We start from the raw sequence: 10,457 nt of genomic DNA, 5'->3' as shown, positions 1-10,457 counted from the left end.
GTGCATGCGTGTGTGTGTGTGTGTGTGTGTGTGTGGGTGGGTGGGTGGGTGGGGGCTGTAAGAGCCTGTGAGTGCGGGTGAGGGTGTGCGCAATGCCTTACTTGCTATCGTGCTGATTGCATCGAAATTCACCCTGAAAAGGGTCGAAGCACACACCATTACCCGAGAGCCCGCAAGGTGTTTGTCAGTTGAGTAACGAGGCACCCTCCGCCACGCTCCATCCACCCCCCATCGCTGGCTACACACACCCTTGCCTTGCCACTCCCTGCGCCCCAACCCCGCCCTCATCAACCCCAGGCCGCCCTCACAAAGGACCAGATGCTTGAGTGGGGCTGGCGCATCCCTTTCCTCCTCGCCGCCTTCTCAGCCGTCCTCGGATACTTCATGCGCCGCGGCCTGCCCGAGCCAGCCACCTTCCTGGAGGCCTATGCAAAGGACCGCGCCGCGGCCGGCGAGGGCGTCGAGGGCGGCGAGGCCGGGGAGCCTGACGCCAAGCTTGAGATCAGCGACAAGGCCACGTCCAAGGTGTGTGATCAGCAATCTGGTGGTTACATGTCGCTCTCCCCTTGCCGCCCGTCTTTGTCGCTGCATGGTCGGACGCTCGTGGTGCACGTGCAAGAACATCACGAGCAGGCGGTTCTTCACGGCAAAATTCAGCGAAGCACAAATGATGATGCCCGCTCCAAGCTGACAGCAGATGCTGCCTCCTTTGCCTTGCCCCTTGCTGCCCGCCACCTCGGGCGCCGCCCCAGAACCTGGATGACGCCGCCAGCCAGTCCGGTGCCAGCCAGTCCGAGGTCGAGGAGGAGGTCGAGGCGAAGCAGAAGGGCGTGCTCGCCGTGCTGCACGGCCACAGCCGCTCCAGCGTGCCCGTCTTCCGCCTGCTCAGGAACAACGCCTTTGGCCTGACCTGCAACCTCTTCTTTGGCGCCTGGGTCTGCGGTGGGTTGACCAGTTGGTTCGCGGGCATGATGCGTGTCTTGCTGTGATTGGTGCCTGGAGCGAGCTGCGTGTTGGTGTGGCAAAAGATTATCATCGCGTCTCCTTTCGTGTACACATGTGCGTTTATCTGCCCCCCGCCCCTCGCCTCTGCCTCTGCCCCTGCCGGGGGGGAGGGGGGCAGGCCTTAAACTGTGGCCTCTCTCCCAAAATTTTCTGGTCAGACGCATGCATAAGAGCGGCCTGACAGCAACTGTGAGCTGCAGCCTTGTTCCAGCAACCCTCGAATCACATCACCGCTCACGTCACTGCAGGTGCGTTCTTCGTCGCCGTGACCTGGCTGAGCGGCCAGCTGATCAACACATACAAGCTGCACCCCAACGTCGCCCTGGCCATCACCATCGTCTCCCTCATCTTCAACACCATTGGCCTGAGCATTGCCGGCTACGGTGGGTGCATAACCTCGGACGGGCCTTGGCGGCGCTTAGGGAGATTCGCCTTTGGGTTTCTCATGATTCTTAACACCGTGACTTAAAAAACTGGGGCGTGCAGCCGCAACGAGCACGCGTGCCCTCGTGGATTGGGAGGCATTGCTGGCATTCGCCAGCAGTTTATATCTAGAGGGGGACAGTGAAAGTCAAAGAAAGGCGCCCAGGGAAAGTACATAAATCGCGAGCGTCGCTGCACCAAGAGCGCCACCAGCATGTGAGATGGCTGCGAGCGCGCTAACTGGCCCTTCGCCATGCAATGATTGCGGGTGCAGGCTTTGACCACGGCATGCGCGCAATCTCCGCGGGGGCGGTTTGCCTCGTCATCGGCGTCGGCTCTGGCTTTGGCCTCTACTACTGGGTGAGAGGGCGCCCCAATGACTGTATGAGCCGCCTGCGCGCCCTGCAACGCCCCTGACAACGCCCCTGACAAGTTGGCACACGCTGTGGCCAAACGTGTGCTCCCCTGGGTCCACCCCCACACACAACGAGATTCGTCCACTTGACACTTTCCGGATGGTCCTTTGGTCTGTGGCATTTGGGGCTCATTGCATTGGAGGCTGTGGGCCAAGCCGGTCTGCGCTAATACAAGTTCATTCACTCCCACCTCACCCCGCCCCCTTCAGGTGGGCACCGGCTCCCTGGCGGCCCTGTGGGTGGCCCCCTCTGTGCTCCACCTCATCATCGGTTTCTACATGGCTCTCTATGTCCTGCCCATGACCAGGTGGGGGGCGGTCGTGGGAGTGGACGGCAGTGGGTGGCGGAGGGCAGCATCGGGTGGCAGTGGTCGGTTGTGGAGGGCCCCAGCGCTCAGGGCCGGGCGCCGGGTTTCCAGTGGTGCCGTGCGCGCGGCGCTTGCGAGCGTGTGCAACTGAGGGAGGGGCTGCGCACGCAACGCCGACCATGTCAGGCGCGGCTGTGCGCAAAACAGACTGACGTTGTACTATATGCGAGTGCCAATCAGCCCGATGAGGCTCAACCCGCCCCAAAACACTGCAGCCCTGCGCCGGGCGCGCGGCCCTAGCCCAGCATCCAGGCAACCCTGCAAAAGTCCTCATTTCATTTCCTCATTGCAACCTTTGCAATCCAACTTACCCATGCCAACGCTTGCCTTCCCCCGAAAATGCCGTCGGCGCCGCAGGATCTACCACCCCCTCGAGCGCACCACCGGCTTTGGGTTCGGCTACGCTGCCGGCTATGGAATCCTGGGCGGAATCTCCCCTCTGGTGGTCACGGCCTTCAAGGCCGGACTCAGCGCCGAAGCCGCCAACCTGGCGCCCGCTTTCTGTGAGTCCGCGCCCAGCCCCCTGCCCGTGCTGGCCCGTGCCTTCGGCTACTTGCCCGCCCCCTGCGTTCCCATCAATAGTGCAGACAGCCCCATTTGTTAGTTGCGGCGCCCTTGACTCGCCCCATTCATAAGTTGAGGCGGCCATCTCCGTCAGGGCACACAATTCACAGTCAAGGGCGCCGCCGCCTGCCTTCCCCCCATGCAACCGCGCGCTTCGGTGATGGCGCAACTGTGACTATCAAGCTCTCACGCACGGCCGCCCTCAACTCATTCTCTGTACCCTGAATTCCCCCTTCCCAGGGCTGCTGCTGCTGGGTGGCGGCTCCGCCATCGGCATTGTGCTCCTCAAGCTGTACCTCCCCCGCCTGGACGCCCCTTACATCAGCCGCATCCGCTAATCCCAGCCCTACGCGCTCTTGCGCGCGTGTGCGCCCGCGCATTTCGCCGCTCGCGGGGCGTGGACGCGGGGCGCCGGGGGCACGCGATGCACACGCCCATGGCTGCAGTTTCGCGCACTTCATGATCAGGTCTCGGCCGCAGAGTGTCCGTGGGCTTTTTTGTCTACAGCACCAGCCATCCCAGCGCGCTGTTTGCTCATTCTTGCACAGTCCACTTTTCTCCTCTAAGATGCATGTTTTGACAGACGAGACGCGGCCTGCTGGACGCGTGCGTGCGCCACTCATATATGCGCCCTGGCCAACTGCGTGCCGGCCGGCGCCAGTGCACGGCTTGGTCGTGTGCTGCACACCTTCTTGCATAAAACATGGCTGCTTCTAAGGTATGACGGGCCCACTTCCTTTCTGCGAGTGTGGGATGAGGCGAACAATTTCTAGATGGGCGTCCGCACGCCATACCCCGGAGGCAATGCGGCGGCGGGGATGCTTCGGCGGCGGGGATGGATGCCCAAGACTATACGTCACAGCCCCATGCGCGGCTGGGGGTAGTGTGACGGTGTCGCACGCTCGGGCGCGGCAGCGCCCCCGGTCCCACTATGCTGCGCACACCAGCCATTTGTGCTGTTTTTGCGACGCGGTGCACCCTGCGAACGACGTCCCATAAGCCGGTCCACCCTTCAACATGTGCCCGCCTCAGGCTGGGCAGGGGAATGGTGCAATGGGGTTTGCATTGCGCCTTGCTCAAGTGCATTTTCACCAAGCTGTGTGATTCAACCAGCTTGTTCAGTTTTCACGTCGCATACGCAAGTCACGAAGCGAATTCAATCCAATCTGGGCGGGCGCGCAAAACGAAAGTCAAAACGGCGGTCAAGGTGGCGGCTTCTCGCGCTCTGGTGGTTTTTTTTGGCAAACACGATGCATGTTTGGAGGCAAGAGCGTATTTGAATGTACACGTGATCTCGTCCTGGGTTTTTTTGGGTGTAAACGAGCGTCACATGTCTGCAGGACCGGGAGGGGTGCGCTGCAGATCCTACCGGGAGGGGTGCGCTGCAGATCCTACCGAGTATGGTGAAGATCATCATCCGGGGTCGGTCTGCTGCACGCATGTGCCTCCGCCTGAACGCATGTGTGGTGTGACTCAGGCACAGACCAAAAGCACGCGTGAACGTCACAGCTCAAGCGTACATACTCTCAATGAGGGTGCCGTACATGCACACTTGCAGCACGCTGCGGGTGCCAGGCACGCTTGCGGCGCTTTGAAGGTGCGGTAATCAGGATCACATGCAGCCAGCAGCGCAACAGGCGCGCGCGTCGGCGGCGCTGCGGGCGCAGCAGTGGCGTTGGTCCTTGCTGAGCAGGTGGGGGGCCTGCGCTGGTCTGACTGCGCCTGAGTTGCCTAGTCGCGCAGGCCGCGCACGTGTGCGGGGCACCCTGCAGCAGCTGATCGAAGGGTCGCGTGCCGCCTACGTCAGCGTGTGACAAGGTGGCAGCTGCCGACGCGGCCAAGTGCCCGTGCTCGGCTTGCGCGCACGGGCCCGACGCAAGCAAGCGAACAGCAGAGGGGCGCGAGTGTGCTGAATGGATGCAGGGGGGCCTGCTTCGGACGGGGATGCGGAGGCTGAACACCTGGCCAAGCTCGAGGCTTGGTCTGCCACGCAATTGAAGGCCATGGTGGTTATGCATGGGATGTGTACAGGGAGGGGGGGTGCCCTGAACAAGTATCGTGGTGGCTAGCATTGATGCTAGCCATCAAGCTTGTGACAGGTATGTGTGCACAAGCACTTCTGCAAGCAGCAAACAATCATGCAGCCTCTCTCTTGGAGATGCCATCATTCCCACATCCTTGAATTATTCATCCATCTATATGAAAAGAACGCCGTATTATTGAGCCAATGTTCTGCACACAAGACAGAACGAGGCAAGGCGCCACAGCGTGGAGGCGTCGCGGCAGGCCCAGTCACCCACGCACACGAGTCATCAAGGGTGCCACATTGTTTGCAGGCTGGAGTGGAGGATTGCAAAGGCGGGAGAGGCGGCGGCTCGTGCGTTTGTTGGTGTGAAGCGGTACGGACGCTTGGGGAGGATGACCCTGGGTGAGACGGGGCGGCCGGTTGCGTAACGAGGCCAAGTGCAGAGCAAAGTCTACCGCACAACTCTCAAGTCGAGACGGCTGCCAGACAATGTGATGCTGTAATGTTCAAACAACCCTCCCTTGCACAATCAAACCTCTATTTGCTCGAGGCAATGGCGCACAACAAACGCCCAAGCAGCAAGTGTGTCAGTGTTGCGGCGCTTGAGGCTGCTGTACCTCTGCACGGGCAGAGACGGGGCATCTTGAATGAGACACCAAACCGCGTCACGCGCACACCGAGCGGCAGGCACGGCTGGTGGACGCCACAAGCAAGTCAGCCAGCCGCCACAGCAGCAGCGCCCCGCCCGCCGCCAGCCCGGGCGCGGCCGCCGGCCAGCCGCCCGCCGGGGCCCCCTCGAGCAGGCCCCGCGCGCGCAGCCAGGCACCGCAGCGCGCGACCGAGCGGGAGCGCAGGTGCAGCGCAATGCCGCGGGAGCGCAGCAGGAACTGGGCCTTAGAGCGGTACTCGACCCACCAGCCAATGACGTTTGGCAGGGCGACCCCGACAGCCAGCATCAGCGCCATAGCCAGGGTCCTCAGCAGGCAGCAGCACAGCTCGCGCGAGGGGGGCGCGCGGGAGGCCACCCCCACGACCCCAGGGCCGACCCAGCTGCGGCACGGGTGGGGGCGGATGGTGCGATGCGAGCGGTTTGGTCGTGGTTGCGGCGCTCGTCACGGAGGTTCAAAGAAAGGGAGTTGCAATTGCTTGTGCAGCGCGCCTGTCTCACATCCAAACAAGGATGCTGTGTGAAGGCGCACTGCCAGAGCCGTCTTGATAACATGATGAGTTGACTTGAAACCCTTCAATAACCTTTATTTTCCTCCCTCCCTGTGAGCGAGCACCCACGCACCCACCCAAAAACGGCCAGTGCTGCCGAATCCGCTGCAATCAGCCCAAGACTCAGGCCCCTGCACAGCGCGCGGGCAGCTTCCGCCAGCTTCTCGTCTTGCCAGACCAGCGGCAGGCCGGAGGACCACCCAAAGGCGTACGTTGCGAGCGTCGCTGCCCCCAGTGCCGGCTGGAAGGCGAAGGGGCAAGGGTTGACAACAGTCATGAGGAGGAAGGTGAGCGGCAGGCCGCAAATCGTGGCCGCGAGCGAGCGGCGCGGGGAGGCGCCGCCGGCGAGCAGCTGGGCGCGCCTGGGGAGCGGCGGGGGGTGGGGGTGCGTGGAGCGGGGGCGGCTTTGAGAGGTGCATGTGTAAACGAGTGCCTTGCATCCCAGGGCTGCCAAAGCATGAATCGCGCTACTCTCTGCTGTTGCCCTGGGCGCTGCAGGCTGCCCTGCTTCCCCACTAGAAACCGGCGAACCTTCCGCCGCGCGCCGATGCATGGTGCACCAACCACGCCGCACGCACGCACCTCAAAAGACAGAAAGTGCGCGTGCACCGGCCTACTCAGTCCCACCCACAAGCGGCCAAGGCCGCCGCGGCAGCACCCCTGGCCGCCCCCGCCCACGCATCGCCCCATCCCCCACCAGAAATCCAGCGCGTCACGAGTAATCAGGGTGCCATATACGTTCATGCCCAGCCGCAGCGCGCGCAGCGCAAAGTGCGCCGCCATCCGCCGCCGGCGGTACGCGCGCGGCGCGAGCGCCAGGAGCGCCAGCTGCAGCGCGAGCGCCGAGAGGATGGCGGCGTGCGGCGCACAGTAGCGGGCGAGGGGGCCGCGCTCACGCCAGGCGTGGTGGGCCGACAGGAACGAGCGGATGTAGGCCAGCTGGTGCCAGGGAGAGGGAAATTTGAAGGGGCCGTGTGTGCGTGTGCGTGCGTGTGCGCGTGTGTGTGTGTGTGTGTGTGTCGTGCGTGCGTTCGTGCGTGCGGGTGCGTGCGTGCGTGTGAGCAGCTGCGTGTGCCGCTAGGATAATGCGTGCAGATGAGCGAGCGTGCACTAGTATGAATGCGGCCGCCGGCCCGGGAGCCACCCCGCGATCGTCGGCTGCCTGGTTTTTGCCGCACAAGGGAACGGGTGGGAGCGGACGCTGGGGGACCAGGGTCGCCGCCGCGCGCGGCCGGCGGGGGCCTCCGCTTCAGCGGGTCGGGCGGGCCAGGCAGGCTGCCCTTTCCCAGATTCGGGGCCGGCCCGGGCCGCCGCCGTCGCCGCCCTCAACCCCCAAGACCCTTGCCACTTGGAGCGCCCATGGATCGCCCTCACGCACGCCTCTCACCGGCAGCCACATGCTCAGCAGGCAGCCCGCGCCGTCGAATAGCAGCCCGGCCGAGCTGTTGTGCACCCGCCAGAATTCCCGCTCCAAGTCGGGGTCGCTCAGCCTCAGCCTTGGGGGTGGGAGCGGTTGCGGAAGTTCTTGAGACGGGTGCGGGGGCGTGCGGAGGGCGCGTGCTGCACAGTCGCCCTACGATCCTGATTTGGTTCCTAATCCACGCAGCTGCGGTGTGTGGGTGCAGCCAGGCAGGGTTGACGGCGTGGAAGGGACGGGACGTCAAATCATATGGCGAGGCAGTGACCCTGTGCATCGCCTGCGCTCATGCGCGGCTGCATCGGCTTACAGAGGGCCTGCTGTGACGACATCAGCCTCAGCCGGCTCAGATGGCGGGAGCGCGGCGGTGTCCCTGGACGAGCAACCCGCTGCCGCCGCTGCTGCATCCGGCGCAACCCTTGCAGCCCCCGAGCCTTTCTCCGCGAGATGGTAATGCATGCGCGCATTTGCGAGAGCGAAGGGAGCCGTAATCCTGCGCTGATGTGACACAAGAGATCACTCCGGCACGGTTTCGGCCAGTGTCGTGGCCTGTGGGAGTCCTGGTATATTTCGTTCAACAACGTTGTGACAAGACTTGCCCCGCTCGACGCTATGGCCGCGCATTCCACCCACTCACTCGCTGGACGCGCAGCGAGCACATGGGCGCGCTGCACACGCTGCCCGCCTGCAGTGCAACATACCCCTGCCTACGGTGAAGTGCAACACGTGCTCGCCGACACCAGAGCGGATGTCACAGTGCCTGCAAATGCTGTGAGTGCTCAGCCTTGTGTGCGGAGCAACAGGCTCACCGGCTGGGCGAGTGACGAAGGCCCGGCTGTGCTCTACTGTGCATGCAATCCCGGCAGGCCTAGCCCTTCCTGCCGGATGGTTCAACTGCAAGTGCCATAATCTGACCACGGGCAGAGTGCAAACATGCATCGGTGCCGCGCATGCGTGCTGTGTCATGTGCAGCGTGTTGGCCCCGGATGATCACATGGGAGCGTCAAACCCAGCCCTCGCATAGCTCTCTGAGTCTTCCCTCTACATCGGCGGCACGGTCAGGCTTTGGCAGGGCTGGTTTTGTTGTGCGCCCAGGCCTGTGGTGCGACCCAGATGCGCCGAAGGTCGGACAGCCAACGTCCTTCCTTCCAGCACCTGTCAGTGTCCCTCATCCGGTTTTCGTTAAGCCAGGCCACCTCCGCTATGCAAGCCCTCTGTGTGCAGCAGCCATCATCACAACGCCCTGTTCAGGAGCAATTTTTCACGTCTTTTACCAGGGGATGGACACCAAAGCGCATATCACATGCGTCCACCAGACCCGCGGCACACACAGCTGCACTGCAGCGTCGGTCACGCGCCAGCAGCTCCAGTACGGTCACCCGCCGGCCTCGCCGTCACAACCAACTAGTTAGCAAACCAGCACGTGCTGACAAGTTCATCACGATCTATAGTATCGTTTTATTCGCCGTTGCAGAACCATGATTGCGTAAGTGCGGAAGGGGCACCCGCAAAGTTGCTTTGCGCACATTCGCAAGTGACAGCAGTCGTGCAGCGCACCAACACCTCAAGTTGAACGCGTGTACTCCTTGTCGCACGGGTGGCCACCCGGCCGGCTGGATGGCCGGGGAGGCGCAGCTGCGAGGCGCACACGCTGCCCTCGAACAGGCGTCCGCGGCGGCGGCAGCGGCCGGGCCGGCGCTCGGCCCGCAGTTTGAGAAGCTCCTGCAGGATGCCGCCACGCTGCTGCAGGACTTGGAGAGCAGGGTGCGCGCGAAAGTTTGGGCCCGGCGGCACCGGCCGGGTGGCCGTGTCGAGGGGTCGCGCGAAAGGGTCGTCAACGCGCTGCATGGCCGCGCGCGGCGACGCGACGCTCAACCGCGCGCGCCTCGCCTCACGCAGGCCCAAGACCAACAGTCCGCGGCGCTCGGCCGCGTCGAAGGGGCGGGCCGGGAGCTGCAGCGCGCGCTCGGCGCCGCCACGGCCGCGGCCGCCCGTCACGGCCGCGGGACCGTCGGCGGCGGCGGCGGTGGCAACGGCCGCGGCGGCGGGAACGTGCTCGCGCGCTGGCTCTCCGCCGGCTCAGGGTGGCGGCTGAAGTCAGAGCTTCAGGTGAGTCGCCCCACACTCGGCGGTCAATTCCAGGTTGACAGGCCAAGTGTTTCAGCTGGTTATCGGCACACACGGGCATCGGAGCCGCCTGCAAGCGTTTGCATTCACCGTTTGCCGCCCAATCGTCACCCGTGCGCCACAGGAGCTCGGATCCGTGATGGCGCGCCTGACTCGGCCGGCGGACGCGCCGGCGGCGGCGCGCGGCGGCGCGCGGCTGCTGCAGCAGCAGGTGTCCCGGCGCTTCAGCGGTCAGCGGCAGCAGGCGGCGAAGCCGGCGGCGCAAAGCCCCGCGCCCCGCGAGCCGCGGCAGCAGCGGGACCAGCTGCCGCGGTCGCAGCAGGGAGGGCGCCCGCCGCCGCTGCCGCTGCCGCCGCCGCCGCCGCCGCAGCAGCAGCAGCAGCAGCAGCAGCAGCAGGAGCAGCACCCGGCGGCGCCCGCGACGCCCCCAACGGGCAAGCCGGCCCCCGCGGGCCCGCTGCAGGGCCTGAGGGGCGCCAGCCGCCTGCTGGTCGGCCAGACGAGCCTCATCCCCTCGTGCGAGCTGGAGCACGTGCGCGTGCTTGGGGAAGGCGCTGAGGGGTGCGTTTACCTAATGGACTGGCAGGGCACGCTCGTGGCGGCCAAGGAGTTCTTCACAGGCGGCAACGGCCGGGCCAGGCGCCAAAACGGCGGCGGCGGCGGCGGCGGCGGCGGCGGCGGCGGCGGCGGCGGCGGCTTGGGGTTGGAGTGCGACGGACTGCTGCGGGGGCCGTCGTACGCACGGGTGGGGAGGGGATGGCTGCTGCGCGGCCGCGCGGGGCGAGCGGGGGGGCGCCGGACGCGCGCCGCGCCGTGCGGGCGGCGGAGGGCCCCGGACTGGGGCCGACGGCGGGTGCGGCGCGAGGGCGGGGCGCGGGCGCACCCGAGCAGGGC

The 10,457-nt window shown here is 65.1% G+C and overlaps 2 protein-coding genes across 2 annotated transcripts; one reads left to right on the top strand and one right to left on the bottom strand.

Annotated features, from left to right (window-relative positions):
* Positions 1 to 384: 384 nt before the first annotated feature.
* MNEG_9899 (hypothetical protein) lies at positions 385 to 3,113 on the top strand (the record flags this gene model as incomplete). Its single annotated transcript, XM_014041630.1, has 7 exons — positions 385 to 525; positions 753 to 942; positions 1,254 to 1,388; positions 1,703 to 1,788; positions 2,054 to 2,151; positions 2,569 to 2,714; positions 3,016 to 3,113. 7 exons carry the CDS (start codon positions 385 to 387, stop codon positions 3,111 to 3,113), a joined length of 894 nt encoding a protein of 297 aa, XP_013897084.1.
* Positions 3,114 to 5,466: 2,353 nt separating this feature from the next.
* Positions 5,467 to 7,895, bottom strand: MNEG_9898 (hypothetical protein; the record flags this gene model as incomplete). Its single annotated transcript, XM_014041629.1, has 5 exons — positions 5,467 to 5,851; positions 6,097 to 6,381; positions 6,717 to 6,958; positions 7,407 to 7,515; positions 7,747 to 7,895. The coding sequence occupies 5 exons, from the start codon at positions 7,893 to 7,895 to the stop codon at positions 5,467 to 5,469; spliced, it is 1,170 nt and encodes a 389-aa protein (XP_013897083.1).
* Positions 7,896 to 10,457: the final 2,562 nt, after the last annotated feature.

Source organism: Monoraphidium neglectum (genome assembly GCF_000611645.1).
Source record: "Monoraphidium neglectum strain SAG 48.87 unplaced genomic scaffold scaffold02106, whole genome shotgun sequence".
Taxonomy (NCBI): Eukaryota; Viridiplantae; Chlorophyta; class Chlorophyceae; order Sphaeropleales; family Selenastraceae; genus Monoraphidium; species Monoraphidium neglectum.
This window is presented reverse-complemented; position numbering and strand designations above follow the sequence as displayed.